Source organism: Dysidea avara, chromosome 2, assembly GCF_963678975.1.
Source record: "Dysidea avara chromosome 2, odDysAvar1.4, whole genome shotgun sequence".
Classification (NCBI taxonomy): domain Eukaryota; kingdom Metazoa; phylum Porifera; class Demospongiae; order Dictyoceratida; family Dysideidae; genus Dysidea; species Dysidea avara.
The window spans coordinates 24,964,646-24,990,563 of NC_089273.1; the positions used below are offsets into that span (position 1 = coordinate 24,964,646).

General features: G+C 37.2%; 1 protein-coding gene across 1 annotated transcript in view; it reads right to left on the reverse strand.

Annotated features, from left to right (window-relative positions):
- The window catches only part of LOC136243859 (uncharacterized), a 64,958-nt gene that overhangs the window by 26,168 nt on the left and 12,872 nt on the right, over positions 1 to 25,918 (reverse strand). Inside the window, exons 3-7 of the mRNA XM_066035424.1 lie at positions 18,191 to 18,742; positions 11,492 to 12,105; positions 10,626 to 10,775; positions 2,432 to 2,663; positions 114 to 173 (exon numbers count right to left, since the gene is read on the reverse strand). Coding sequence (XP_065891496.1) covers positions 114 to 173; positions 2,432 to 2,663; positions 10,626 to 10,775; positions 11,492 to 12,105; positions 18,191 to 18,742 — 1,608 coding nt within the window. The remainder of the gene's footprint in view (positions 1 to 113; positions 174 to 2,431; positions 2,664 to 10,625; positions 10,776 to 11,491; positions 12,106 to 18,190; positions 18,743 to 25,918) is intronic.

The window sequence follows — 25,918 nt, forward strand, 5'->3', positions numbered from 1 at the left end:
TGAGTATTTCATTAATCCTTTCAACAATTATTCAAAATAGATGCATATACTTTTGAATATTGGTTATCATAACATCCTAACAAATAACACATATCACATAACCATATACGTACCAATTACAGCAGAAGAATTATCTGGTGGTATTGGTTTCTGATCTGGCTCAGGGTGCTCATCTACATACAAAGGTACATATGTAGTGCTAACTGTGCACTGATAGTAATCTAGCACTAGAGGTGTACCGATATGGAAATTACCAAATATACTGATAACTGATACATTAACTACAAAATTACTGATTCCGATACCGATACTTCTTAGTGCTGGTTTGCAGCTGAACATGAAAGGTTTTCAGTATGGACATTTTATGTTAAACACTGTGACAAAAAAAGGTGGTTGCCACAATATTTTGTAAAAGAAAAATGACTTGTGAAAAGGTATGATAAAAAAGTCTGAGCAAAGAAAAAAACGAGGGAAATCAAACCTTAGACAGTGTCAAACAGTTAGTAACTCCAGCTTTACTCACAGTGCTACAAGATCAAGCATACAGAAAGCTAAGCAATTATAGTGTTTAAGCAACTTTTACCAATACCGATATCACCATATCGGTAACAGTACTAATAGTTATATCAGTGCACACAAGTAATAAACAGTAGAAACAGGATGCTATCAACAGAGCTAATAAACAGATGAATATTTGGAATGAGTTCGTAGTTTCAGAAGTTACAATACAATGACTAAGTACGTATAATTGCCATAGTTATTTATAATTCCCCCATCCCCAGACTCGCCCCTAAGCAAGGCCAGCAGCTCATTATTAGATACTGTAAATAGCTATAGCAATTATAAATACTGAGTCATTGTACTGTAACTTCAAACTATGTGCTTGAAACTATGAACTTGCTCCAAATATTCAACTGTTTATTAGCTCATTTGATAGCTGTACTGGAACATCTTGTTTTTTTACTACTTATTGCATGTACGTACCTAGCACAAGCATTAAGGTTTTCAATTTACTAGCCATGTAACCAAAAGGATATGGAGGTTGTTTTATGCCTAATGCCTGTATACCAACTCAGGTACAGTATGACACACTTACGTGAGCTCACAGGATTTACACAGAGCACAAATCAACTTTAGGAGGGTTTCATTGAAAAATAGGTGCCCAATCGAAAGCTTTTCTTATGCATAATTTAATGCTGTGGTGAACCCCACTGAACCCCAGCGGTTTGATATTGATATACAAAGCGATTGGAGATGTCATCACATGATGAAGAACTCACCACATGAAATGGAGGACAAATGGCAAACGGAAGAGAAGAGCACCGGAAATTGCATTCAATGCCTTGTAAAATCAGATTAAGCATCAATTTAGAAGCCAAAATATGCTATTAACATGAATTCTTTTTTGTGTGTCATACCCTCTCCTCTGACAACTCAGGGTGAAATTCAGTGTGGTAACAAAATTTATTATAACCATTTCAGCTACGTAGATGACTAAATTTCTTTAACTGTATGAGCACTGCTTAAAAGTACTAGCATGTAATAATTTGAAGAGAGAGTCAGGACAGATACACACTATATATTGTACTGTACATTATGAATGATTCACATTGTTAGTGTCATATTGATAACCAAGTCAACTATTCTGCTAACTGATATAAATTACAGAATTAGCTGATACTGATAATCGATCTAATATACCGTATATGACCGTATAGAAGCCCGGGCGTTTATTTCCTATAAATCATTTTTGACCTGGCGTTTAAACGAGACCGGCGTTAATTTGGACCCGGGCGTTTATTTCTTACTAGCCACTCGTTGAGAATGACAGGTGCCAGTACAAGTACCTACGAAATACGAAATCCATAGCCCATCACGTACATAAACCCATTTGGACTCCTCTGCTGGGTGAAACATTGGAAGTCGGGCGGAAAGATGACAATGACCACGATAAATACGCTATGGCCATCACCAAAAGAGAAGGCATAGTCGAACAAGACAAGACGTCACAAGACTGGTGACGAGACATCACTGTATAGTTAGCAGCAGACTGAGCTGAAACGAGTTTAGAACCCCTTTCAGTGCATATCATTAGCACCCCGGCGTTTGAATGAGCCCCGGCGTTTATTATGACAGTCCCCTAGCTGTACCCGGCGTATATTTGAGCCCCTGCATGTATTTGAGCCCGGCTATAATACGGTCATATACGGTACACTAATAACACCTTATTGTTACTATACAGCTCATTCTAGGTAAACCATTAACACATCACTTAATTAAAATTGTCTAGATTCCTCCACATTATTATACTGAAGATTTAACATTGGCTTTGATTTACCGATTAATCAGCCAGTAACCAATACACAGTATCAGCCCGATATCGATTATTGAACCAATTATTAGTACAACATTACACATTGTACCCACTCACTATGTGAATGATTCACTCTGACAAAGGATCCTATATCCTCTGGTGATATTAGATTAATTGCAGTAGACATTTCTTCTTTTCCTTTAATCAGCAACCCTTCCACCTTTAGATGTTGTACATCCTTCGTTAGCAGTGCTGTGACTTTTACAGAAAGATGAGCATGGAAAATCAAAGCCTCTAGTGATCCACTGACATATTCCACAGATACTTCATCTATATCTTTCTTCAATATCTGATGAAGAACATACATATATGTAATTTATCACATCATGAGCAATATATGTATACACATTTAATTCTTATCAAATGGTACGGTAGAACCATTTACACAGGAATCCCTTCAAAAATTTTGCATGCCACCTAAATTCTGCCTTCAAAAATCATCCTAGAGACATTTTATGCAATGGTGGCTGGATATAAAATTTCAAAAAATCACCAAAACTCGAATTTTAGTCTCACTGACTGCTTCACTGTCTGCCTCACTGACCACAGTCGCAAGGCTAGAGGCCAAACAAAGCAGCGCAAGGCCACCATTTTATGCCACAATAACAAAATCACCAGTGGGTGTGCCTTTTGGGGTTGCGACGAGTGTAGGCCCTCTGCGCCTTGTCCTTTCTTTTATCTTCAATCAGGCTGCTTGTCTTCTTCATCCAACGAAACCATATCTAGACATTTTTATTTATTTTAATTTTATTTATCTAATTTGTCAAAATGACAGGGTGGCACCAAAAGGCATAGCCTGTACAAGGGTGCTTCCCTAAAACACACATTACAAAAAAAAACACTATAAGGACAAAAGATAACAACACAAAAGTACACTATATGCAAAGAAAAGAAACAATAGCTACAATAAACAAAACACACACACAGAGACTTAAAAAGCTATGTACAAAAAAGATGATAAATGGCGTGACGAAAAGAATTTACAGATTTGATAGTGAGTGTATCAAGTGATATAGTGTTACAGAATTCACAAAAAAAGAATAACGGTGACTGTTGATAGAAGATAGTAAAGGTACAATAGACAGTTCATGGGCTCTGGTGCAAGAGGTATTACAGTGATAGTAATCATAAAAGAGTTAATTTTTCGTATCAATGCTTTCTTTCAGCAGCATAATATTTATACGCCACAGAATTATTCCGGAGCTAGATTTCAGAAGCACTTCAGTCCCAGTGTTACTATAAAAGGTAAACTTGCTGGATATCTGCAACTTCACGATTTGGAACCAGTTTGCGATAGGTTTGCAACCATGCCCACCAAATAAACATCTAGGTGGGCTAATAACGAAAGAGTATGGAGACCCCACCACTTAACAATCTAGCTATTTACATAAAGATCACCTCACTCCTTATTGGTCTAGCTAGCTGAACACCCCTTGGCTGACTCGAGATATACTCTAATACGACAGTCACTCTAATACATTAGTCATGTATGATAGAACAGTTACATGTTACATTGTAGACATAGCTATTTTATAAGAAAAAGAAGCAAGCACAATATAAAATGATTACATTATTGTTCTAAAGGAGACAGGTGCCCCTCAGCAACAGCAAGGTGGACAACTAGAGGCACACAGGGATGCTTGGATCTTAGAACACGATTGTCTGATACACATTACTGAAGAGCCCAGCAAGGAGAACCCCAAACTACAACAAAGCCTGCCCATAACCACAGAATATGGAGAACTCCACTTCTCACTGAGCTAATGGGAAAGATGTTTATAAGTGATGGTATCTGCCTTTCCCATACCTACAGATGTGGAAAATATAAGTGGACTAATACAAGTTACATTGTAGCTAGCTGTGCCACAACAAAAAAACTAAACTGACTAGTATTTTAAAAAATTGTTAATTTTTAAAAATGAAGTAGAGATCTATGCAATAAAAAGTAGTAAAACAAGAGATGAATGATGGTATTACAGCATAGCTCAGTGGGAAAGTCCCTACTTTGGCACATTAGCTACATGTAACCACGGTAGTGGTTCATAATAGAGATGGCCTAAGTCTTTGGCCAAAATCCTAATAGAACACACACCTAAACACCACCTTAGGAAGCTTCCCCAACCACAAAAGAAGCGCCTTAGACATTAATTTGGAAGAAGTTTAGGTCCAGTGGAAAATATAAAGTCAAAAGAAATGAATAAAAGTACTTTTTAAAATTTATGAAATATGCCACTTTGTTCATCTTATCATACAGTACAGTAGTACTGTATATTAGTTTCCTAGCCAAAAAGTTTACCCCAAAATCAGCTTCACAACTCCATCCCGGCACCTTGGCAGTATTGGTTAGGTATAAGCAAGCCCAAAAGTGCCTTCAGTACAATCCTTAAAGGCTTCCAATAAATTGTTACGAAATTAAAAAAAATAATAATAATTTAATGAAATTTTACTAATGACTAACTGCCTGCCGGATGCCTTCAGGCAGGCATAACTCGACAACGGCTAAGGCTATGGGCTTGATTTTTTCACTGTTTGATGTTGCTTCGTCCCGAAACGTGCCTTTTGGCATACCGCTGTACGTACAATGCATCCATAATGGACTTACCTTTGTCCTCCTTTGTGTCCCATTTCTTTTCGCTGACAGCCCAAGGTGTCGATTCATGGTAGCGTGATGCATGGCTTCCCTACAGTATGTTTGTAAATGGGAATCATCCATATTTCCGTGGTGACTGGATTGATTGCAGAGATGATTCTAACAATGTTCTTGTAACACTGTGTAATGAGCTGAACATAGCTGAAAGCGAAGTGTAATGGCCACTGCACTTTCGAAACAGTTATTTGATAGCTGGGGCACACGCTGTTCAGAAGAAAACATTAATTCTGGTGCCATCCTTTTCTTTGATGTGGTATGCGTGGGTTCACCATTCATAATAATGTTACAAAAAAAGTAAACAAACAAGTTTAAGGAAAAATTAGGAATTTTAAGTTTGATTAGGGATCATAGAAAAAAGTAGGGAAACAAGGGAGGTTGCCTACACCTGCAGATATACTAGTGAACATTTAATCCCTAATTCAGTCTATATCTTTTCCTTAAGGTTACGGAATAGTTTAAAATGTGTGGGAGGAACAAATTACAAAACCTGCTTGAAACCAAGCAAGGAATAAATAATTTCAACAATTGTGTTGTGTTAGCAATACAACTAATTGTACTTGTTTGTTTTTACTGCAGAACAACGACTGTTCTTGGGTGTGTGGTCCACAATAGAGCGATATTTTATGAAAATGCGCCGCCAAAAACCAGACTAACAGATTACTGAATCCTTATAATTTCAACACAAGTGACTAAACAACTAAAATATCTAGGTCCTGTGGAAGCGATTTTAAAGTTATTGGTTGTACAGACAAGTTATTGACTTTTAGTAATTTTTTTGAGTGAAACAAGCTCTTTGAAGGCTTGTATCTGAGTCACTGGGAAGAAATATGCCAAAAACACTTCCACAGTAACTAATAACTTTAATATACAGTATCACTATGCCCCAGAAATACCAATAGAGCCTACAGCTTTTGCTGTATTTGGCGGTGGAAAAACATGGTAGTGACAGCTGGAGCTGGGCGATGTATGGGCTGTAGTTTTCCACCTGCCTCAAACTACACTGTACCTACATAAAAACATTAAATATGAAGGGCTTCACATTCATTTGAAACTTTTCACGCTGCTAGACTGGTTTTATGGACTTCTCAAAAGTATCGATAGGCATTCAAAATTTTGAATGATTGCCCATGACTATACTGTAACCTTAAACTTGCTATTATTATTACTAGGCCCGGGGCACATACAACCAAGTACAACCACAAATGGGGCATGTACAACAGTGCATGAGCAGCACAGTGTGTGTGGATGGAAAAGATGCACATATAGTAAACATAAGTGATATATGCAATTACAATCGTGAGGGCCTGCTACTATTGAATACCCAACCATGGTTTACCACATAATGTACTGTCACTGCCCCTCCTGCATGATTCTCACAAGTTGAGGTGTAAGTGCATGCTCTCATATCTATGGTATTGAATCTCATTCCTGCAAGCAACAAAGCATTAAAAGAGTCCTAAAATTATAATGATGAATCAGGATACTGGATTAAGACATGCATGGCTGCTGAAGTTTCCAAGAGCAGACCTCAATTATAAAAGAAGCAGGGTATTTCACTAGAAACTGCTATCTGAATTTGTTATATATGAGCTGGGCCATATGAGCTGGGCCACAACCACACAGCAATTATCAGCCTAAGGGCATATTTTGTGTATGTAGTGTTTGTTATCTCAATCACGCTGTATGGAATATACCGTAAATCGGGAAATTTTCGTTCGAGATAATTTAGTTTAAAAATATATTCGATGTGTTATATTTTTCACAAACAGCCCAAACCATGAAAATATTTTACCTGCAGATTTTTCTATACAGCAAATATTTTCGTGCGCCATGCAGAAATGAGCATGCAAGATACGGATTTACGGGTACCTGTTGTACACTGAACGGGTAATTGTGATGGATGCCTAGCTGTGACGGAGGTCAGCCTCGACCACTTGCAGCTACATTGGTATGCAAACTTATTCTGGAAGATATTGGAACCCTGAGTGACGGTTGGCGATTAGTCTTTCTTCTCCAACAGTGTTCTCATTCTTCAAGTGCTTTGACCTCGGTTTTGACGGCTCGACCTCCAAAAAATATTTTGCAAATAGAAAATGTTCAAGAGTGAAAATATTTCGTGTAATTTATTTTCGTTGGTGGAGGCAACCACGAAAATTAATATTCTTACTGTCGAAAATTTCCTGATCCACAGTAATTACAGCATTGTTTATAGTTTCTGTCTTAAAGTAAAATAATGCATGGTGATGACAAAACAACATAAATTAAAAAATGAAATGAAACAAACAAAACCACAATTGTTCTAACCAACAAGATATGGCTTTCCACTAAACACAGCTCAGTGGACTGAGTGGAGACAGCAGGGAGCTATGTTAGCTGTAGCTTTCTACTCCCATGAATAGCCAGTACAGCAGAATGTAATAGTGAAAACAACAAAGCACAGTGCATCCAGGAAAAAGGGACCCGCCAATTATTCTCATAATTTTACCTATTAAGCTACTGTATGCTGCAGTGTTCAAAACTTTACCTATTATGCTCAAATTATGCCCAACTATTTATGCCTCAGTTCTCATGCTCTACTAATAATTTCCAGTTTATGGATAAATAATAGTGGCTGAAGCACAAACTTATTGTACAGAAAAGATCGATATGCTCTAATAGAACAGTCAGCAATATGATTGTTCTATCAGAGTTACTGACTGTTCTATTAGAGTATATCAATCTTTCTGTGATAGCTACTTTGATAAGAAAGAATTCATACTATTATTAAAATATTCTACCCATTATGCTAGCATTATGATCAATGCTTTCAAGCACCTATTATGCTCATAATTATGCCAGCATAATCGGCGGGTCCGTACCAGGAGAGTTCCTGGTTGTAAGAGGTATTGTGCTTCTGTGACAAAGTAATCTCAGTCCTGACACTGAAAGGCTTCAGGTTGAGAGCTATGCATTTTCACACACAAACTTATCAGCTGAAAACTGTGTTGGCGTTAACGTTCTCCACAAAACGGTTTGCCAGGCCCAATGCAAAACTGCTGGTAACTGAGTGCCGGTACAGTTACATCAGTGGTGTGGCAATGGTATAATTATGTGTAACACAACACTGTACAACATACAGGAGATGCATATTGGCATTGAACACTGGAGATGGAAATAATTTAGTTAGCAAGCCAGGTAAAGGATGAACAGAAGTATATACAAATACACAACAAACAATCATGTTAACATACTTTTTATCTTGTTCATCATGCCAGCAAGTCCACTGACTGGCACCTGACATGGCCACTTGGAACACTGTGCCACCTGAGTACAGCTTAGAAGCATTTAAACATACTTGTAATCTTGTTGTTTACATGTAAAGTGGCCTCTGGCTCTGCTGAAATCACTCCTGCCTGTTTGCTAATCTACTCCTTCCTGCAATCTGAAATTAAAGCATGGGCATAGATAATATAGTGCAAGTAGGGATTCGCAACGGTGATGTCACTACAGACAATCCTCGTTAAGGGTAGGGATTTTGAATGACGATATCTCACTAACTATACTTTGTTTTTTCTTGAATTTACCTTGACAGTTTCCTATTCACTATTAGATTAAGTGAGTGCTATCAAATCACGGTGGTTCACAGCCAGTTAGTCTCAGAAATTCTTTGTTATGGTGGCACCAACAATTTTGTGGTGCTATTACTAAGGATTGTGACAGGGTACGAGAATTTTTTAAACATCAACTAAGTCCCCAATAACTGAAGATTTGCATGAAGGTTATATTTTGTGAAGCAAGGTTGATTCTGAGCCCGTAACCAAGACCCATCAAACCCATAATGAGGATTGCTTGTACATAAAACTATTAGTTCCTTCGGAAATGACGTCACTGTTGTGAATCCCTACTTGTACTATATTATCTATGGCATGGGTGTGGTACTGGGCGTTATATAGAATTACACATACAAGTACATTTAAGCATACTGTAGATACCATACTAATAACACGGGATTGGAAGCTCCGTTCGTGGACTCAATATAGCGTGTACATTCCAAATAAGCACTCCTCGTAGTTTCGCAAACTTGCCTTTCAGTTGGTAAAGGTTACATAAGTCTGGTTATTTCGATACCAACTTAGCTAAGGGTAGTGAAGAACCAAGGTAAGTGTATAGGATGATATATGAACGAGGAGTGCTGGCGCGTGGAACGGAGCTTCCAATCCCGTGTTATAATCGGATGGCTGCAAGTTCGAGGCTGTCCAGGTCCAGTCATGGATTTTTTCTTCTTTCTCCTACTTTTCAAACATCCTTCGTTCACAGACAAATCTATCCCCGGTTAGTTAATGTCTCTAGGCCTCGTAGTTTTCTCAAACATTAATTATTTATGATGTAATTTTAACCGCATTTCGTATTATTCTTAGTACTTGGTTGCATAATTTTTTTCCCATAGGGCTAGAGCAAAACGTGGGTACTTTTTGGGGGATAAAACTACATAACTTTCCTTCCTATGTCTTTCTTCATGTCCATGACCTATTTTTAAATGCATAATAACACCCATTCTCAAGCAATTTTGCTTCTTGTAGGTTCACTTTGCCATTGATCTTCTGACTTAGTCTCTGCAAGGGTAATCAACGTGTTAATTGTGTTAATAATTGTCCAATCTATTTATGTTAACAAGTTCATTTAGAAACCTTATATCATTACCTATATTTAACCACAGTATAATATGCTCATACCAGAGCAACAATGTTGTTGTGTACCACTGTGTACTTGACTTATTGTGATCACATAGCTGCACAAATCAGAAGCCATACTATTGCTGACCACAGCATGCTATACACTGCCTTAGTTGGATATGTCAAAGCTGTATAGTACAAAGTACATTCAATAGTATGGAAATGTGTTTGCTTACTCTTGACAATATTAGCTGACTACTTAATAGCTACTGTACATGATGACTAACTTGATATACATGTTTAGTAGTGTGTGATATCAAGCACCACCAGCACCTTTTATTATCATGTTAGCTATCCATAAATGGATTTATAAAAAGTAAACAAACTAGTGTAAAAATAATTTTCAAAAATTAAAACATGGGAATAGAGATTGCTGAAAAAAGTGAAGAAACAAGAGTCAAACAAGCCAGCATGTTAAACACACAGAGATCTCTATTTGGACTCAAATAAACATTTATACAGGAGCATTCTCAGTGCTTACTAATCATTCTCAGTACTTATCTGCCCTTATTTATATAAACTACTCATTTTCCTTAGTCTCTAGCTATACCATATCCATTGAGTCCAAATAGATATCTCTGTGTTTTTAACATGCTGGCTTGTTTGACCCTTGTTTCTTTACTTTTCTTCAGTGACCTCTATTCCCATGTTTTAATTTTTGAAAATTATTTTTACACTAATTATTTTGTTCAATGCCAAAGTAGGGACTTCCCACTGAGCTATGCTGTAATACCATCATTCATCTCTTGTTTCATTACTTTTGTTGCATAGATCCCTACTTCATTTTTAAATTAACAATTATAAAAATACTATACAGCGTATGGAGTGTATACACATGTACACTTTTTGCACATTAATATAATTACATACATACATGTATGTAATTAACCTTTCCTTCATGTCCTGAGATTTTAATGTTTTCTCCTTCAACAACACGAAGTGTAGCACTGGCAGTATCAGATAAGAAAAAAGCATCTCTTTTGAAGACTTCAAACGGTGACTGTATTCGAGCAATCCTTTTGAAAAAAGTTTCAGTAGCCTATTTAACCAAACAATACAGATGACTGTGTACAATAAAACAGGTTGATGTTGTGAGTCTAACCATCAAAAAAAAGTAAAACTTTAGAGGTCAGGGTTTAATAAAAGTTAGTAAAAAACTATTCAAGAGTAAATAAACAAAACTTTTATGTAGGACTTCAATAATATTATAATAGTTTGTTCCTAGATGTAAAAAAACAAACTTAAATACAATAAAAATTTTAGTCCTAAATACAACAAAAATTTTAGTCCTCTAAAATTTTCTGGCTCTCTATATACGCACATTGCATATGGTATATACGTACACTGTTATAGCATGTACACATTCAGCTGAGCACTGAGAAAACAGCTAAAATATAAAATACAAAAGTACTCAAGAGAAATAACATTTCACCCAACCAGATGACTAGTGGTGACAGTAAAGGTGTCAAGAGCAGACTATGGACACACGTAGTTTTCCTCCACTACAAGTTCAAAGAGTCATAACATACTATATATATACAGTACATTTTTACAGCTTCCCTGTAGGAAATGTAAGGTGGAAATTGGTCATAAATATTTTAAAGACATTTGAATAAAATGATTTTAAAATATTTTTAGTGGGTTAAGCCATATATACTCCAAACTTCAAGGATAAGTGTAATTCTATCCACGAGCTAATGTTTTTGAGAATAAAGCTCAACATGTACATACTATACATAGTAGTATAAAATTTACCACTATATGTGAAGGACTACTAGGTGTAATACAATAGCATCCTGTCCAATCACTTATTTCATGACGAGACACTGGTAAAAAGAGCATTTCACAATATATTTTCTTCACAGGCTGTTCCACTGCTGGTGATTGAGGGACATGTAAGTTAAATTCTAAACCCCTTGGAACTGCTGATATGAACAGCTGTACATTTCTGACATTTCTGACGAAACGCTTAACGATGCCAATTTTGCAAAACTCATTGAGTTTCAAAATGCCATAACATGATCCAATTTCAAAGATCCCTGACACAAATTTAAAGTACTTTCCACTTTGAATGAAGAAAGACATTTGGGATTTGTCTTCTTCATTGGTAATATTTATACAGTGCGGCAAACGGATTGTAATTGGCTTTCTAAACTTCTTAGTACTGGTTTTGATATCAAACATAGCACTGACAATACGGTTGGAGTTATCAGGAATGTATGGTGTGAATTCCATCTGTACATGTTCATTGGCACATTCTTGTGGTAAAGTAATAGTAAAGTCATGAGCTTCCCAATGAAATTCTCCACCAGATTTTCCATCAATTTCCTTTGTTACTGAAGATTCAACACGAGCCATGCATACAGCAACTGTAACAGAAGCAACATTTTAAATGTGATGAACAGTTATAAATCTGTATAAATGTTATGATTCTAGACTGAGCAAGATGTAAAGATGGAGGTCTTAGGCCTCAGCCGATTATGGTGGCATAACTTAAAGCATAATAGGTGAGCAAAAGCATCAGCATAATAAGGATACCCTTAAAGTAAGGAATTGGTGTAAAATATGCAGGGCCGCCCACAGGGGGGGGCAACTGGGGCATTTTGCCCCGGGCCCCAGCCTGAAAGGGGCCCCAGGAGGCCCCATGAAGGGCCCCCTGAATACCTGTTTAAAAGATCGATATACTCTAATAAAGCAGTCAGATCTAAATACTCTAATAGAGCAGTCACAGTATTCTTCAGAGGAGCAGTGTAGCAAGCTTATAGATAAGGAGATATGGTTGGTGATGGGTAGTTATTATCATTGCCAGCAGGTTGTGACCTTTTTTGGTCTTCACCTTACAACTTGGGTCAAGGGCCTGTAACAAAATATTTGGTCCGGGTGCATAAACGGTCCGGCCGGACCGCATATGTTCGACATAAATGGTCCGGCCGGACCAGCTATGACAGCAAAAATGGTCCTACCCAAGCAAAACTGGTCCGGGTTATAAATGTCAATGCTATTCAAGCTAAGCCACTCGATACTACTTGTGATTAGCTATACTGAGTGACAAAATACTAATTATCCGGCTAACTGAGGCTACTACCAACTTAACCAAAGTCAAAACACCAGGAGACAGTTCGTTCTCAGCACTGAGTTAGCGAATACTGGCGGAGTACCATCTTAGCATTGTAGCTACCTCTACAAAGTTACAGACAGTTGACATGGGAGGTAGCTACCTCCATAGATAATCTATGCTACCTCCAATGTCCTCCATCTTCGCATTGTAGCTTGTGACATCAAGCTGCTACATGGACATAAATAAAAGTAGGTGAAGTGGTTTTTAGTGTGTACGAGATGATTTAGTTTGCTGCATGTAAATTGTAGAAGATCTGGTGTGTCCTTGAGAGAATGTAACAATATTACAGTTGTTGATGTCAAAATTTCGTGTAGGTGACTTGAATATATGACTTGATTGCAAATAAAATATCTTGGAATCTGAGTTCAGAGGTCTGAGGAATCTGAGTTCAAGTAGCCTGGATTTATAATTAGTATCATAGTTGTTCAAAATGTATGGTGCTGAATACGCTCGAAGTACATATTATCCTTATTTAGGTATGGTAGCCATAACTGCGAGCATGCAGTAAGTGAAGACTGTGAAGTGCATGGGGGGCAAACTATAAATTAGTATACAAGTTTGCTTTAGCTGATCATGATGGAAAGTGATTGGAACAAATTGTGTAGGCTGTATCAGTCCCAATGATTTGTATGCTTTGAATAATATTATAAAATTGTAATGATTGGTCCACTTCAAGTCACTGGTGAGCATCAATCCTAAATCTTTCGTGGGTCTCATGACAATAGTCAAAATGAACAGAAGCACAAAATGCACTGCATTGTCTAGTAAGGTGAGATAAAAAAAGTCACAGCTAGCTGACAATAGCTGCCCACCTCACCAACTACGCATTTATCGCTGATGAAGTACATAAAAACCCTTACATAGCTCACCACACACTACTCTGATCCACTACTCTGAACCCCTACACTTCAAAACAGAAGAACAATTGCTAGACTCACTTTCCTATTCAAGATTGTCAGGAACTTACTAGCAATACCTGATCATTGCTTACCGTCACCAACTCCAGTGTCCTCTACCCGTGCTCAACATCCTCTCAAGCTAACTCAATTGCAAACAAGAGATGATGTGTACAAATACTCTTTCCTCCCTCGAACAATTATTCAATGGAACTCCCTTCAAATTCCTAACATTGACACAATAGATCTTGAAACATTTAAGAACGCTGTAAGTAATATAATATAATGTGTGATTGTAATGCTCATTAGCGTGTTTCCCCTAGTGGGCTTTGCTAATTAACAATAATAATACTCTAATACTGTGACTGCTTTATTAGAGTGATTGCTCTATTAGAGTATCTCGATCTTAGTACACTAAAAATTTTCGCCGCCCCGTATACCGGCATGCATTTTCAGGAACTACGTTGTGAGCAAGAGTTTCATATTTACGTTTTAGCATCAACCATATTGCTTCAGATATGTTAACTTAGCTGCAAAATTCACCCCAACATAATTATCGGGTGCATGCATGACAAACTGGAGGCGGACCGTTTATGTTCAGCCCGGACCATTTATGCACTGGCATGGGTGGTCCGGGGGGACCAAGTATGTAAGCACAAGTGGTCTGGCCGGACCTTTAATGACAGCATAAATGGTCCGCCCGGACCTTATTTGCCCGGACCATTGGTGCGTTGACAGGCCCCACTTTAACTCTTTGCCCTGGGCCCCTTAATTTCTCTGGGCGACCCTGAAAATATGTGAAAATTTGGTACACATAGCTTCAACCATTGGCAAGCTACAACACACTAAATATTTAAAACCAGCATTTCTCAATACTTTTAAATAGGCGATAAGACCAGTTTTCCCAGATTGGGTTACATATATTGAACGTAGTCTTGATTTTTGAGCACTGCTCAAAAGTATAACAGGTAAACAGTTGAGAGTAAAATGCATGAATTTATATTTGATCTTCAAAGTGGTCATCATAAGTGTAAAGTAATTTATTAATACATTGAGGTGCAAGTAATGCTTGCATACGGTAAAACCCCTCCATTCCTGTACTGATCAAGCAGTGACATACGGTCATGAATTCAGTTACAAACCCAAAGTAAGTTGTATAGAATGATATGCAAAGGACCAAATGCATTTAAATTCCTAGCAGGCTATATAGCTAAGTGTACATATATCCATGGATTAGTGGTACAGATGCAAGTTGCAATTACTGTGGACTCTAACCTGTTGACTGATTGCTCTTTTAGAGTCCCAATCTTTTGTATGTTTTTTTTTTTTTGGAAAGGAGGGGGAGGACTGACGGGGGGGGATGTTCTTCCTCTGGATCTGCCACTGACTAGAGTGGGAATATAAACAGACATCCTGCTTATCAAGGTATCCAGGTATCCCTTTGTTGTGTGTACCTATGCAACCACATACACAACTTAAATAGGTCTAAGCCCAGTACAGAGGGATTCAACTTGGATGACTGGAGGTGTACACTCCCATACGGCAATAATAGACTACAAAATTCCACTACATACCACAACATAATTATATTTCCTAAGCCCATTGTGGTCCCACCACAAAAATTTTATCAAACATAGACCATGACCCATTCATTATTCACAAAAAATTCAAAGTATTTCAAGTAGCATTTCTCAAAATATGAAGGATTTTACTTTTCAATACAGTACTTTCGTACCATAATTAAGTAGATATCCCATAATTTAGGGATCACTGGAAAGGTCAATCAACAACAGTCTACCATCAGTGAAAATTGTGTTTAAAAATATTTACACAGTGCAAAGTTACGGTTGATTTTGTAACTAAATATGGAGCAAATTTTCATGAAATATTCAAAATATTTGTGGTCAATAATCAGAAACTATGGGGTGTATGGAGCTAAAAATTTGCATGAGAGATAAGCACCACAGGTACTACATATACACCAAATTTCATCAAAATCCGAGAAGTGACCCTAAATTCCTGGTTGATTTGACATGGAATGACCCTGGTATGTTTTTCAGCATTTTTCATGCACCTTATTTACCACAGTGAATGTTCTATTAGAGTATTTCAACCCCACAATTTACAGTTGTTAGGTTTTCCCCTATAGCTGTCAATGCGATTTCTTTTAAACCACCAAAGGTATGGTTAACCTATATGCATACCGTTTTTTAAGTTATTTCCATAAGTGGTTTACCCTGCTGTCGTGACAAGTCGGCCTTTTGTAATGCAAATAATCGCCTATACGTAGCTCTATGACTATTAATCAGATTTGCAACAAACTTAGTACATGATTGTGCCGCAATACATTCTTAAAGTGTACCAAAGCTCAAGAAAATTGAGCTACGCATTTGCATTTTATAACGGTTTTTTGTAAAGTGTGCGAAAAGAATAATTAATCTAAGTCTTAAACAAAGAAAGAAAAAAAGTGCCGATTTTTGAAGGTTTATACTTTACGATTGCGTTAGGCAATCTTGCTCAAATTTTGGTATGTGGGGCGCTGAAGGTGGAGGACATTTGCAGCATAAAAATGAATCCAATTTGGCAAGGGAGATACGTATGCGTGAAATCACGTTTTGTTTTTTCCTGTACGGTGTGGTGTGCTGGCTTTCTTGGCTGCATGACACACTACCATGTGTCTTGATACTGACCCTTTCTTGGCCAGTTGAAACATGTAAAAGCTTTTTACAACACCCAGTTATCAGACATGTTTTTTAGTGATGTAAAACTAAGTATAACAAAATAATGTGTAACAAACTGTGGCTTTACGTCTGTAATAGATTATACTATATGCACATGCCTCACTACGCTGTAATGTGTTTCAAATGTTACTAACAATGTTAAAAAAATAAATTATCTAATCAATCCCCTTTCCCCTGAACAAAAAACAACAAGATCAAGGATGCAGAACGGTATTGTTTTAGTTAGTACTATATGGAGCTGTATGTATACATCCGGTATTTGTAGTACAAATACGTATACACGCCTTCTGTTTTCATGTTTACACACTGTTCATGCACAGTAGCTGCACTTCATCTACTCAGTAAGCATTGAGCATATAAATCTATCTTATAAACAAACTGAAATTACAGCTGTACGACTGTAACACAAAATTTGTATGTCCGTAACACCTAGTGTTGTTTTAGTACTGCCAAATCATTTTGGTTTAGTCCTAGCTTTAATATACTCAATTTTAAGAGCAATTTTAGTTAGTATTAGTTCTAGAATCCCCTGTTTGCAGGAGTTTTAGTTAGTATTAGTTTTAGTACCCAGGAGTTTTATTTCATATTGTTGACAGCTTACAAAGAGTAAATAAGATACAGATTTTTATGACTTCACTTGCAGACATAAACAACTCCAAAAAATTGTAAAAATTGACAGTGGTCTTTGCATTTTAGGATGCACTGTCGGGTTGCTTTTGTCTGAAACCTTAGTACTAGTAATAGAACCAAAAGTTCAAGAAATTTTACTTTAGTTTTAGTTTTTGAACCAAATATTCTCAAGGGTTTGATTTAGTTTTAGTTATTTAACTAAAATTTCCTAGTTTAGTTTTAGAACCACAATACCTCATAATTTTGTTGGTATACTAGAACTAAAAATAAATTATTGTACGAAAACTATTTTCCTTAGAACCAAAACAACACTAGTAACACCATAAAGCAAACATAGCTCTTTTGCACTTGACTATAAAGGCCATCTCTATGGTGAAAATATCTTTTTGGTGAATATATCCCATAGCTCAGAGCAAGTCTCCACATCCGTCTGCAATGCTTAATACAGTATTATCATTTTCTTGTCCAGTTAAGTAAGCAAAATACTTCTTTACGAAATTCTGTGTATGTATGGCAGGTATATTGTCCTTGTGATATGGTACTATGTACTAATAGAGTTAGCAAAAGGAAGTGTATAAATGTACGTCCATAACAATGGAACTGAACAATGGAATTGACCAGAAGAATCTGGGTAACTCCCTCCCCCAAGAAAATAAAAATTAGGTATGTGGATATACTAGTTTGGTGAAACCTTACTGTGATGCCTCTGAACATTGACCATTTGATTATACAACTTTGGGAAAGACCATTGATTAAACCTTAATTTTCACATCTAACTACATATCAAGGCTTTAGACATAAACCTAGGGGGTCATTAGTTAACCAAGGGGGGAAGGATATGTCCTCTTTCCAGACCTACTTCCTTAAATTAGCACTGCACTTCCATGGTTTTTTAAATTACACTACATAATTTGAATTTAAAATAATAGTAAATTTCTTACACAAATTTTTTTTCAAGATCGGGATACTCTAATAGAGCAGTCATTCAGGTAAATCATATAAAAATAATTTACACGAATATTTTATTTTGCATAAAGTATAAATATATGTTATGGAGTAAATTGCATACCTGAAGGCACACGTATGCTGTCTGCACTTAGACCCATTTTCGTTTTTATCTCAGCAGCTAACTTAGCTGTGGATCCACCATACTCTTCCATCACATTAAGAAGCTTTTCAAAGTTCATATCCATATCATTTCTGATTACTTCATGTAGAAAATATGATGCCTGGTAGGTTGTCGTTTCCTTTGACAAAGTGAGAGCCTTTTGGTCTCCAACAAAAATAGCCTGATGCTCTAAACATTTTATAAAGGTGGGATTGTTCATAGGTAAAATGCTTATTAACTCATGATAGTAATCCTCAAAGGCTTGTGATGCTGGAATTTCAGCTATCATCAGTGGTTGATCCTCATGTTTGTGCTGTACTGATACTGGAATATCACCACAATCTTTCCCGCGTACAGTCAGTGACTGATAATGGAATGATAAATCAGTTACTGGCTTATCACTGACACTGATACTTTCCTTACTACCGCTTCTCGAACTGAATTCCCCATGTTGTAAAGCCCGCTCATGGAAATGACTGACATCTTCCTCTGGTAGACCCTGAATGGATTGCCCTATATAAATACATAGTAGTAATTACTTAATAATTACAATTGGTAGGCCTGAGCCTACTCTGCAAAATTTCATAATTCTCAAACAGTATGGGCAACATTATTTGGTAGAGTTACTCCCTAAATGAATAGCACTCACTAAAATGCTACCATTAATCCATAAATCTGCATAGAACTTTTTGGGGAATGCGTGTTTATTACGCATTACAGGCACATTACATCAAGACACACGGTAGTGTGTCGTGCGGCCCAAGAAGCCGGCGCGTAACACCCGTGAGTATATTGACAGGAAGAAAGAAAATGCAATTTTCGCACCTCCGTAGCTCTGTGCTTCCTTGATGAAACAAGACGATTTTTGCTGTGGACATTCCCTCCAACTGCAGCACTCCACATTCCAAATTTGAGCGAAATCGCTTCGCGCGTTCCCGAGATATGCGACTTCAAAAATTGGCTCAGTTTCTTCGTTTTTTTTTCTTCTTATTTTTCTTTTTCTTGTCGCACACTTACAAAAATTGCTATAAAACTCGAACGCCATATCCGATTGCCTTGAAATTTGGCACACAGAAGGGGGATATAAAGGCGCATCTCGGTACCAACTTTGGCTGGAATACGATAAACAGGCAAAGAGTTATGAGCGATTATTCACAAACATTAACACCAATATGTTGTCACGCCTACAGGGTAAACCGCGTATGGGAAGAAGCTGAAAATCGGTGAGTGAATAGGTTAACTATTGAACCTCAAACCTTTTGTGGTTTGAAAGAAATCGAGCTAAAAAACAGGAAGATACAACGAAAAAACCAACAGTGTGTAACAATTACGCAATCGAGATTAGCTAATAAAAATAACGACTGCTTGCCACGCCTACCAGATAAACCGCTTGGGGTAATGCTTTGAAAATCGTTGTACAGATGGAGTAATCATCTTAGAAAGGCTCATCAATGGTGTAGAAGAATCAGACTTAAAGCCACGTAGTTATAACACGAAATCCAACTTGGTGCAGCAAGTGCGAGATCGAGATACTCTAATAGAGCAGTCATCCTAATAGAGCAGTCATCCTAATAGAGCAGTCACCCTGAAGAGAATTCAAGAGATCAGCTAGAAACAAGAAACATGTATAGAGATCAGCTACACACAAGTCACTCTGTAGAGAGATCAGCTAGAAGAAGTTACCTTGTAGGGAGTTCATGCAACTATGGAAATGGATAGTTCAGCTAGAAAAAATCACCTTGTATACAGTTCAGCTACAAAGAAACCACCATGTACAGAGTTCAGCTACAAACAAATCGTCCTGTGGAGAGATCAATAGAAGAAGTTACCTTGCAGAGAGTTCAGCTACAAAGAAACCATCATGTAGAGAGTTCAGCTACAAACAAATCTCCCTGTAGAGAGATTAGCTAAAAGAAGTTACCTTGTAGAGAGTTCAGCTACAAAGAAACCATCATGTAGAGAGTTCAGCTAGAAGAAGTTACCTTGTAGAGAGTTCAGTAGAGAGATCAGCTAGAAGAAAGTACCTTGTAGAGAGTTCAGCTACAAAGAAACCACCATGTAGAGAGTTCAGCTGCAAAGAAATCACCCTGTAGAAAATGCAGCCACAAACAAATTGCCCTGTAGAAAGATCAGTTAGAAGAAGTTACCTTTTAGAGAGTTCAGCTACAAAGAAACCACCCTGTAGAGAGATCAGCTAGAAGAAGTTACCTTGTAGATCGTTCAGCTACAAACAAATCACCCTGTAGAGAGATCAGCTAGAAGAAGTTACCTTGTAGAGAGTTCAGCTACAAAGAAACCACCATGTAGAGAGTTCAGCTGCAAAGAAATCACCCTGTATAAAATTCTGCCACAAACAAATTGCCATGTAGAAAGATCAGTTAGAAGAAGTTACATTGTAGAGAGTTCAGCTACAAAGAAACCATTTTGTAAAGAGCTCAGCTGCAAACAAATCACCTGTACAGAATTCAGCTATGAACAAATCACCCTGTAGAGAGATCAGCTAGAAGAAGTTACCTTGTAGATAGTTCAGCTACAAACAAATCTCCCTGTAGAGAGATCACCTTGTAGAGAATTCAGCTACAAAGAAACCACCATGTAGAGAGTTCAGCTGCAAAGAAATCACCCTGTAGAAAATTCTGCCAGAAACAAATTTCCCTGTAGAAAGATCAGTTATAAGAAGTTACCTTTTAGAGAGTTCAGCTACAAAGAAACCATTCTGTAAAGAGTTCAGCTGCAGACAAATCACCTGTACAGAATTCAGCTACGAACAAATCATCCTGTAGAGAGACCAGCTAGAAGAAATTACCTTGTAGAGAGTTCAGCTACAAAGAAACCATCATTTAGAAAGTTCAGCTTCAAACAAATCACCTGTAGAGAGTTCAGCTACAAACAAATCTCCCTGTAGAGAGATCAGCTAGAAGAAGTTACCTTGTAGATAGTTCAGCTGCAAACAAATCTCCCTGTAGAGAGATCAGCTAGAAGAAATTACCTTGTAGAGAGTTCAGCTACAAAGAAACCATCATTTAGAAAGTTCAGCTTCAAACAAATCTCCCTGTAGAGAGATCAGCTAGAAGAAGTTACCTTGTAGAGAGTGAAGCTACAAACAAATCATCCTATTGAAAGATCAGCTAGAAGAAGTCACCTTGTAGAAATTTCAGTTACAAAGAAACCACCATGTAGAGAGTTCAGCTACAAACTAGTCACCTTGTAGAGACATCAGCTAGAAAAGTTACCTTGTATAGAGTTCAGCTACAAACAAATCTCCCTGTAGAGAGATCAGCTACATGTAGAAGAAATTACCTTGTAGAGAGTTCAGCTACAAAGAAACCATTCTGTAAAGAGCTCAGCTGCAAACAAATCACCTGTACAGAATTCAGCTCCAAACAAATCACCCTGTAGAGATATCAGCTAGAAGATATTACCTTGTAGATAGTTCAGCTACAGACAAATCACCCTGTAGAAAGATCAGTTAGAAGAAGTTACCTTTTAGAGAGTTCAGCTACAAAGAAACCATTCTATAAAGAGCTCAGCTGCAAACAAATCACCTGTACAGAATTCAGCTACAAACAAATCACCTGTAGAGAGTTCAGCTACAAACAAATCTCCCTGTAGAGAGATCAGCTAGAAGAAGTTACCTTGTAGAGAGTGAAGCTACAAACAAATCACCCAATTGAAAGATCAGCTAGAAGAAGTCACCTTGTAGAAAGTTCAGTTACAAAAAGAAACCACCATGTAGAGAGTTCAGCTACAAACTAGTCACCTTGTAGAGACATCAGCTAGAAAGTTTACCTTGTAGAGAGTTCAGCTACAAAGAAACCATTCTGTAAAGAGCTCAGCTGCAAACAAATCACCTGTACAGAATTCAGCTACAAACAAATCACCCTGTAGAGAGATCAGCTAGAAGAAATTACCTTGTAGATAGTTCAGCTACAAACAAATCACCCTGTAGAAAGATCAGTTAGAAGAAGTTACTTTGTAGAGAGTTCAGCTACAAAGAAACCGTAAAGAGCTCAGCTGCAAACAAATCACCTGTACAGAATTCAGCTACAAACAAATCACCCTGTAGAGAGATCAGCTAGAAGAAGTTACCTTGTAGATAGTTCAGCTACAAACAAATCACCCTGTAGAGAGATCAGCTAGAAGAAATTACCTTGTAGAGAGTTCAGCTACAAAGAAACCATCATATAGAGAGTTCAGCTGCAAAGAAAACACCACTGCCCAAATTTCAAGGCAATAGCTCCTTCCAATCTGAAGTTATCAATTGTCAAAGTTGGCAAATTGGATGTGTGGAAGGCCCCTTTTCGCAAATCCGGTCACATATGTATTATATGTGACCGGATTTACAAAAAAGGGTCTTCCACACACATCCAATTCTATGAACTTGAATGACCATACCTTTGCGCTCAAAGAAGATACTAACCTGAAATTTTGTTCATGCATTAACCTATGTTGTTACTCATCACTGTCCAAATTTCAAGGCAATACTATTTTCCTATCTGACATTATGAACTGCCAAAGTTCATAAATTGGATGTGTGTGGAAGACCCCTTTTCGCAAATCCGGTCACATATATATAATTTGTACATTTACTTCATCTTTTCTTCTTCCTGTAGTAAAGAAAAAAACATAGGTTAAAAAATTCCCAAAGCTGGCCATAGGCCGGCTTTGGGGTATACAAATACAAAAAGAAATGAAATCTAATCCAAAACAGCCAAGCTGTAAAAATAGTGTGCGGCCCTCAGAAAGGCTATGGTGAAAAAAGATGTGAAATCCAAGGTGGCGGCCAAGAAATGGCTGTGATGGTAGGTTAATGGTAAAAATTTTAATAATGACAATTCAGGTAAATTTTGTGAAGCGGCACAAAAATTCACCTGAATTGTTGTTATTAAAATTTTTACCATTAACCTACCATCACAGCCATTTCTTGGCCGCCACCTTGGATTTCACATCTTTTTTCACCATAGCCTTTCTGAGGGCCGCACACTATTTTTACAGCTTGGCTGTTTTGGATTAGATAGATATTACTGTAGATAGTATATAAACTACATCTTGATCAAAACTCTGTTCACTTCACTACTTTGAGAAGTTTAAATGAACACTGTAACTACAGTGGTTTACTATTTTTATGAAGAGATGAACAACTGTTACATTACTTCACATATTTCCATGTTTCGAAATTCTTACCAATATGGCCTAATAAAGTTTAATGGCAAAGTAAATGAAACTTGTCACAAGTTGATAGGAGCAACCATATACATTGCTAGTTTTGGCCTCACTAATTAGCATTAGGGTAAAACCCTAGGTATACTTTTAGCCCTTGTTACATCACGAGTAGAAAATTGTGTTAACCATAGGACACACGCTTCGAAACTTACAGAACTTATGTAAGGCATATATATTTGTTAGTTTAGATCAGGTTTTCTGGGCTATGTGGATTTATGGGTTAATGCCATCACCATACATGCCAAAAATCACTATTATGGAGTATGTAGTATTGGAAAAGAATCTAATATCAAATTCAACGTTAAAAACAAGAAAGCAATAATTTTTTTTACAAAAGCAACCCAATTTTTGGTCTGCCAGCCTGCCAATTGCAAAGCTACAGTAGAAGCCAAACAAAGCAGTGCAGAGCCACTACTTCACACCACAATAACAAATTCATGTGTGACATGTGCCTTTTCTGTGGTTCCAATGAGTCTGCCTTCTGCACTTGGCTTTTCTTTTATCCAATAGACTACACTGTGAATTAAATAACACACATCTGGTTTTCAATACCACACATCTATAACACAATAACAAAACAATAACACACAATTAACAATAAGAATAAGAATAGTAACACACCATTCTCTCCATACCCAAAACCAGATGGTAGCTACAGATTCTATACAGACTTTTGTAAGTTGAATTTTGTGACTAAGACAGATTCTTTTCCTATTCCTTGAATTGATGACTACATAGAGAAATTGGTTGTGCTAAGTTTGTAAGTAAGCTGGATATATTGAAAGGGGATGTACGTATTGACAGGTTCCACTCACTGCTCATGCCCAAAGGTTATCAGCGTTCATTACTCTCACAGGATTACACCAGTACAAGGTAATGCCTTTTGACATGATGAATGCTCCTGCCACTTTTCAGCAGCAAATACAACAGTTAACTGGTGATCTTGTGGGCTGTAAGGGATACCACCCCAAAAACACCTTCGCTGTAAAAAAGGCGCGCCCAAGAAACTACAAGTACCTGGAACCCAATGTAAAAAAACAAAAAGAAAAATCAGCTTAGCTGAAGTGAAAAGTAACTGGTAACTTAAAGAGCTGATATCTGAAGCGGCCAAGAATACAATTACTAAAGTTTAATCCATGCAAGAACACCTTGGCTATAAAACAGGTGTATACATGAAAGTAACTGGCAACTGAAATGGCTGATATCTGAAGCGGCCAAGAATGAATGGTCATATACAACTAATTCAAAAATTTAACACTGAACCTTTATAATTCGGCTGTGTTCTATATTCACTCTTGCTGGATCGTAAAGTAATTTCTTTTAACTCTAATTGGCTGGTAATTTAGCCGCCTTTTTTAATAGTCAGTATAATAGAGCAAAAAAAGGCGGCCAAATTACCAGCCAATTAGAGTTAAAAGAAATTACTTTACGATGCAGCAAGAGTGAATATAGAACACAGCCGAATTATAAAGGTTCAGTGTTAAATTTTTGAATTAGTTGTATATGACCATTCATTCTTGGCCGCTTCAGATATCAGCCATTTCAGTTGCCAGTTACTTTCATGTATACACCTGTTTTATAGCCAAGGTGTTCTTGCATGGATTAAACTTTAGTAATTGTATTCTTGGCCGCTTCAGATATCAGCTCTTTAAGTTACCAGTTACTTTTCACTTCAGCTAAGCTGATTTTTCTTTTTGTTTTTTTACATTGGGTTCCAGGTACTTGTAGTTTCTTGGGCGCACCTTTTTTACAGCGAAGGTGTTTTTGGGGTGGATATCACTCATTTTTGTCAGTGATAGACTCTACATTTGGTTTAAAAGGTAATTTTTTTGGAAATGAGCAATTAACATTAATGCAGAATATTATCTTGGAGAGTCAGTAAAATCCATACATAATAATGATTGTTTCATAACACCGTAAATTCGGAAGTATGAAATTACGGTGTAGTATGACTGTTCTATTAGAGTAAATTTATCTTTATTGCCTGTACGTGATGAATATATCTCATATCTGTGCATGTTAAATGCTTCAGACACCTAATTAAACTTGAAAGTGCCTAATTAGTTCACAGTTGCCACACAGCTATAAATACATTTGTAATTGTTATCATCATAATCATTTATCATGTTATAACCATTTTTTAATATTTTGGTCACAACTTCAGGATTAGAGCAGCAGAGAAAGGAATAGAGGACTCAACCATCAAGACTTGTATATGGGAGATGGAACAGTATTGCGATGGACAATGCCGGTACTAACCCCTCAAGGGTGTTGCAGTACAGTATAGATGCAAGACCAGAGCCTTGATTGTCGCCTTTTGACTGTGGTCACAACTTCAGGATTGGAGCAGCAGAGAAAGGAATGGAGGACTCAATCATCAAGACTCGGGGAGATGGAATAGTATTGCCAAGGACAATGCCAGCACTAACCCCTCAAGGATGTCACAGTGCAGTATCGATACAACCA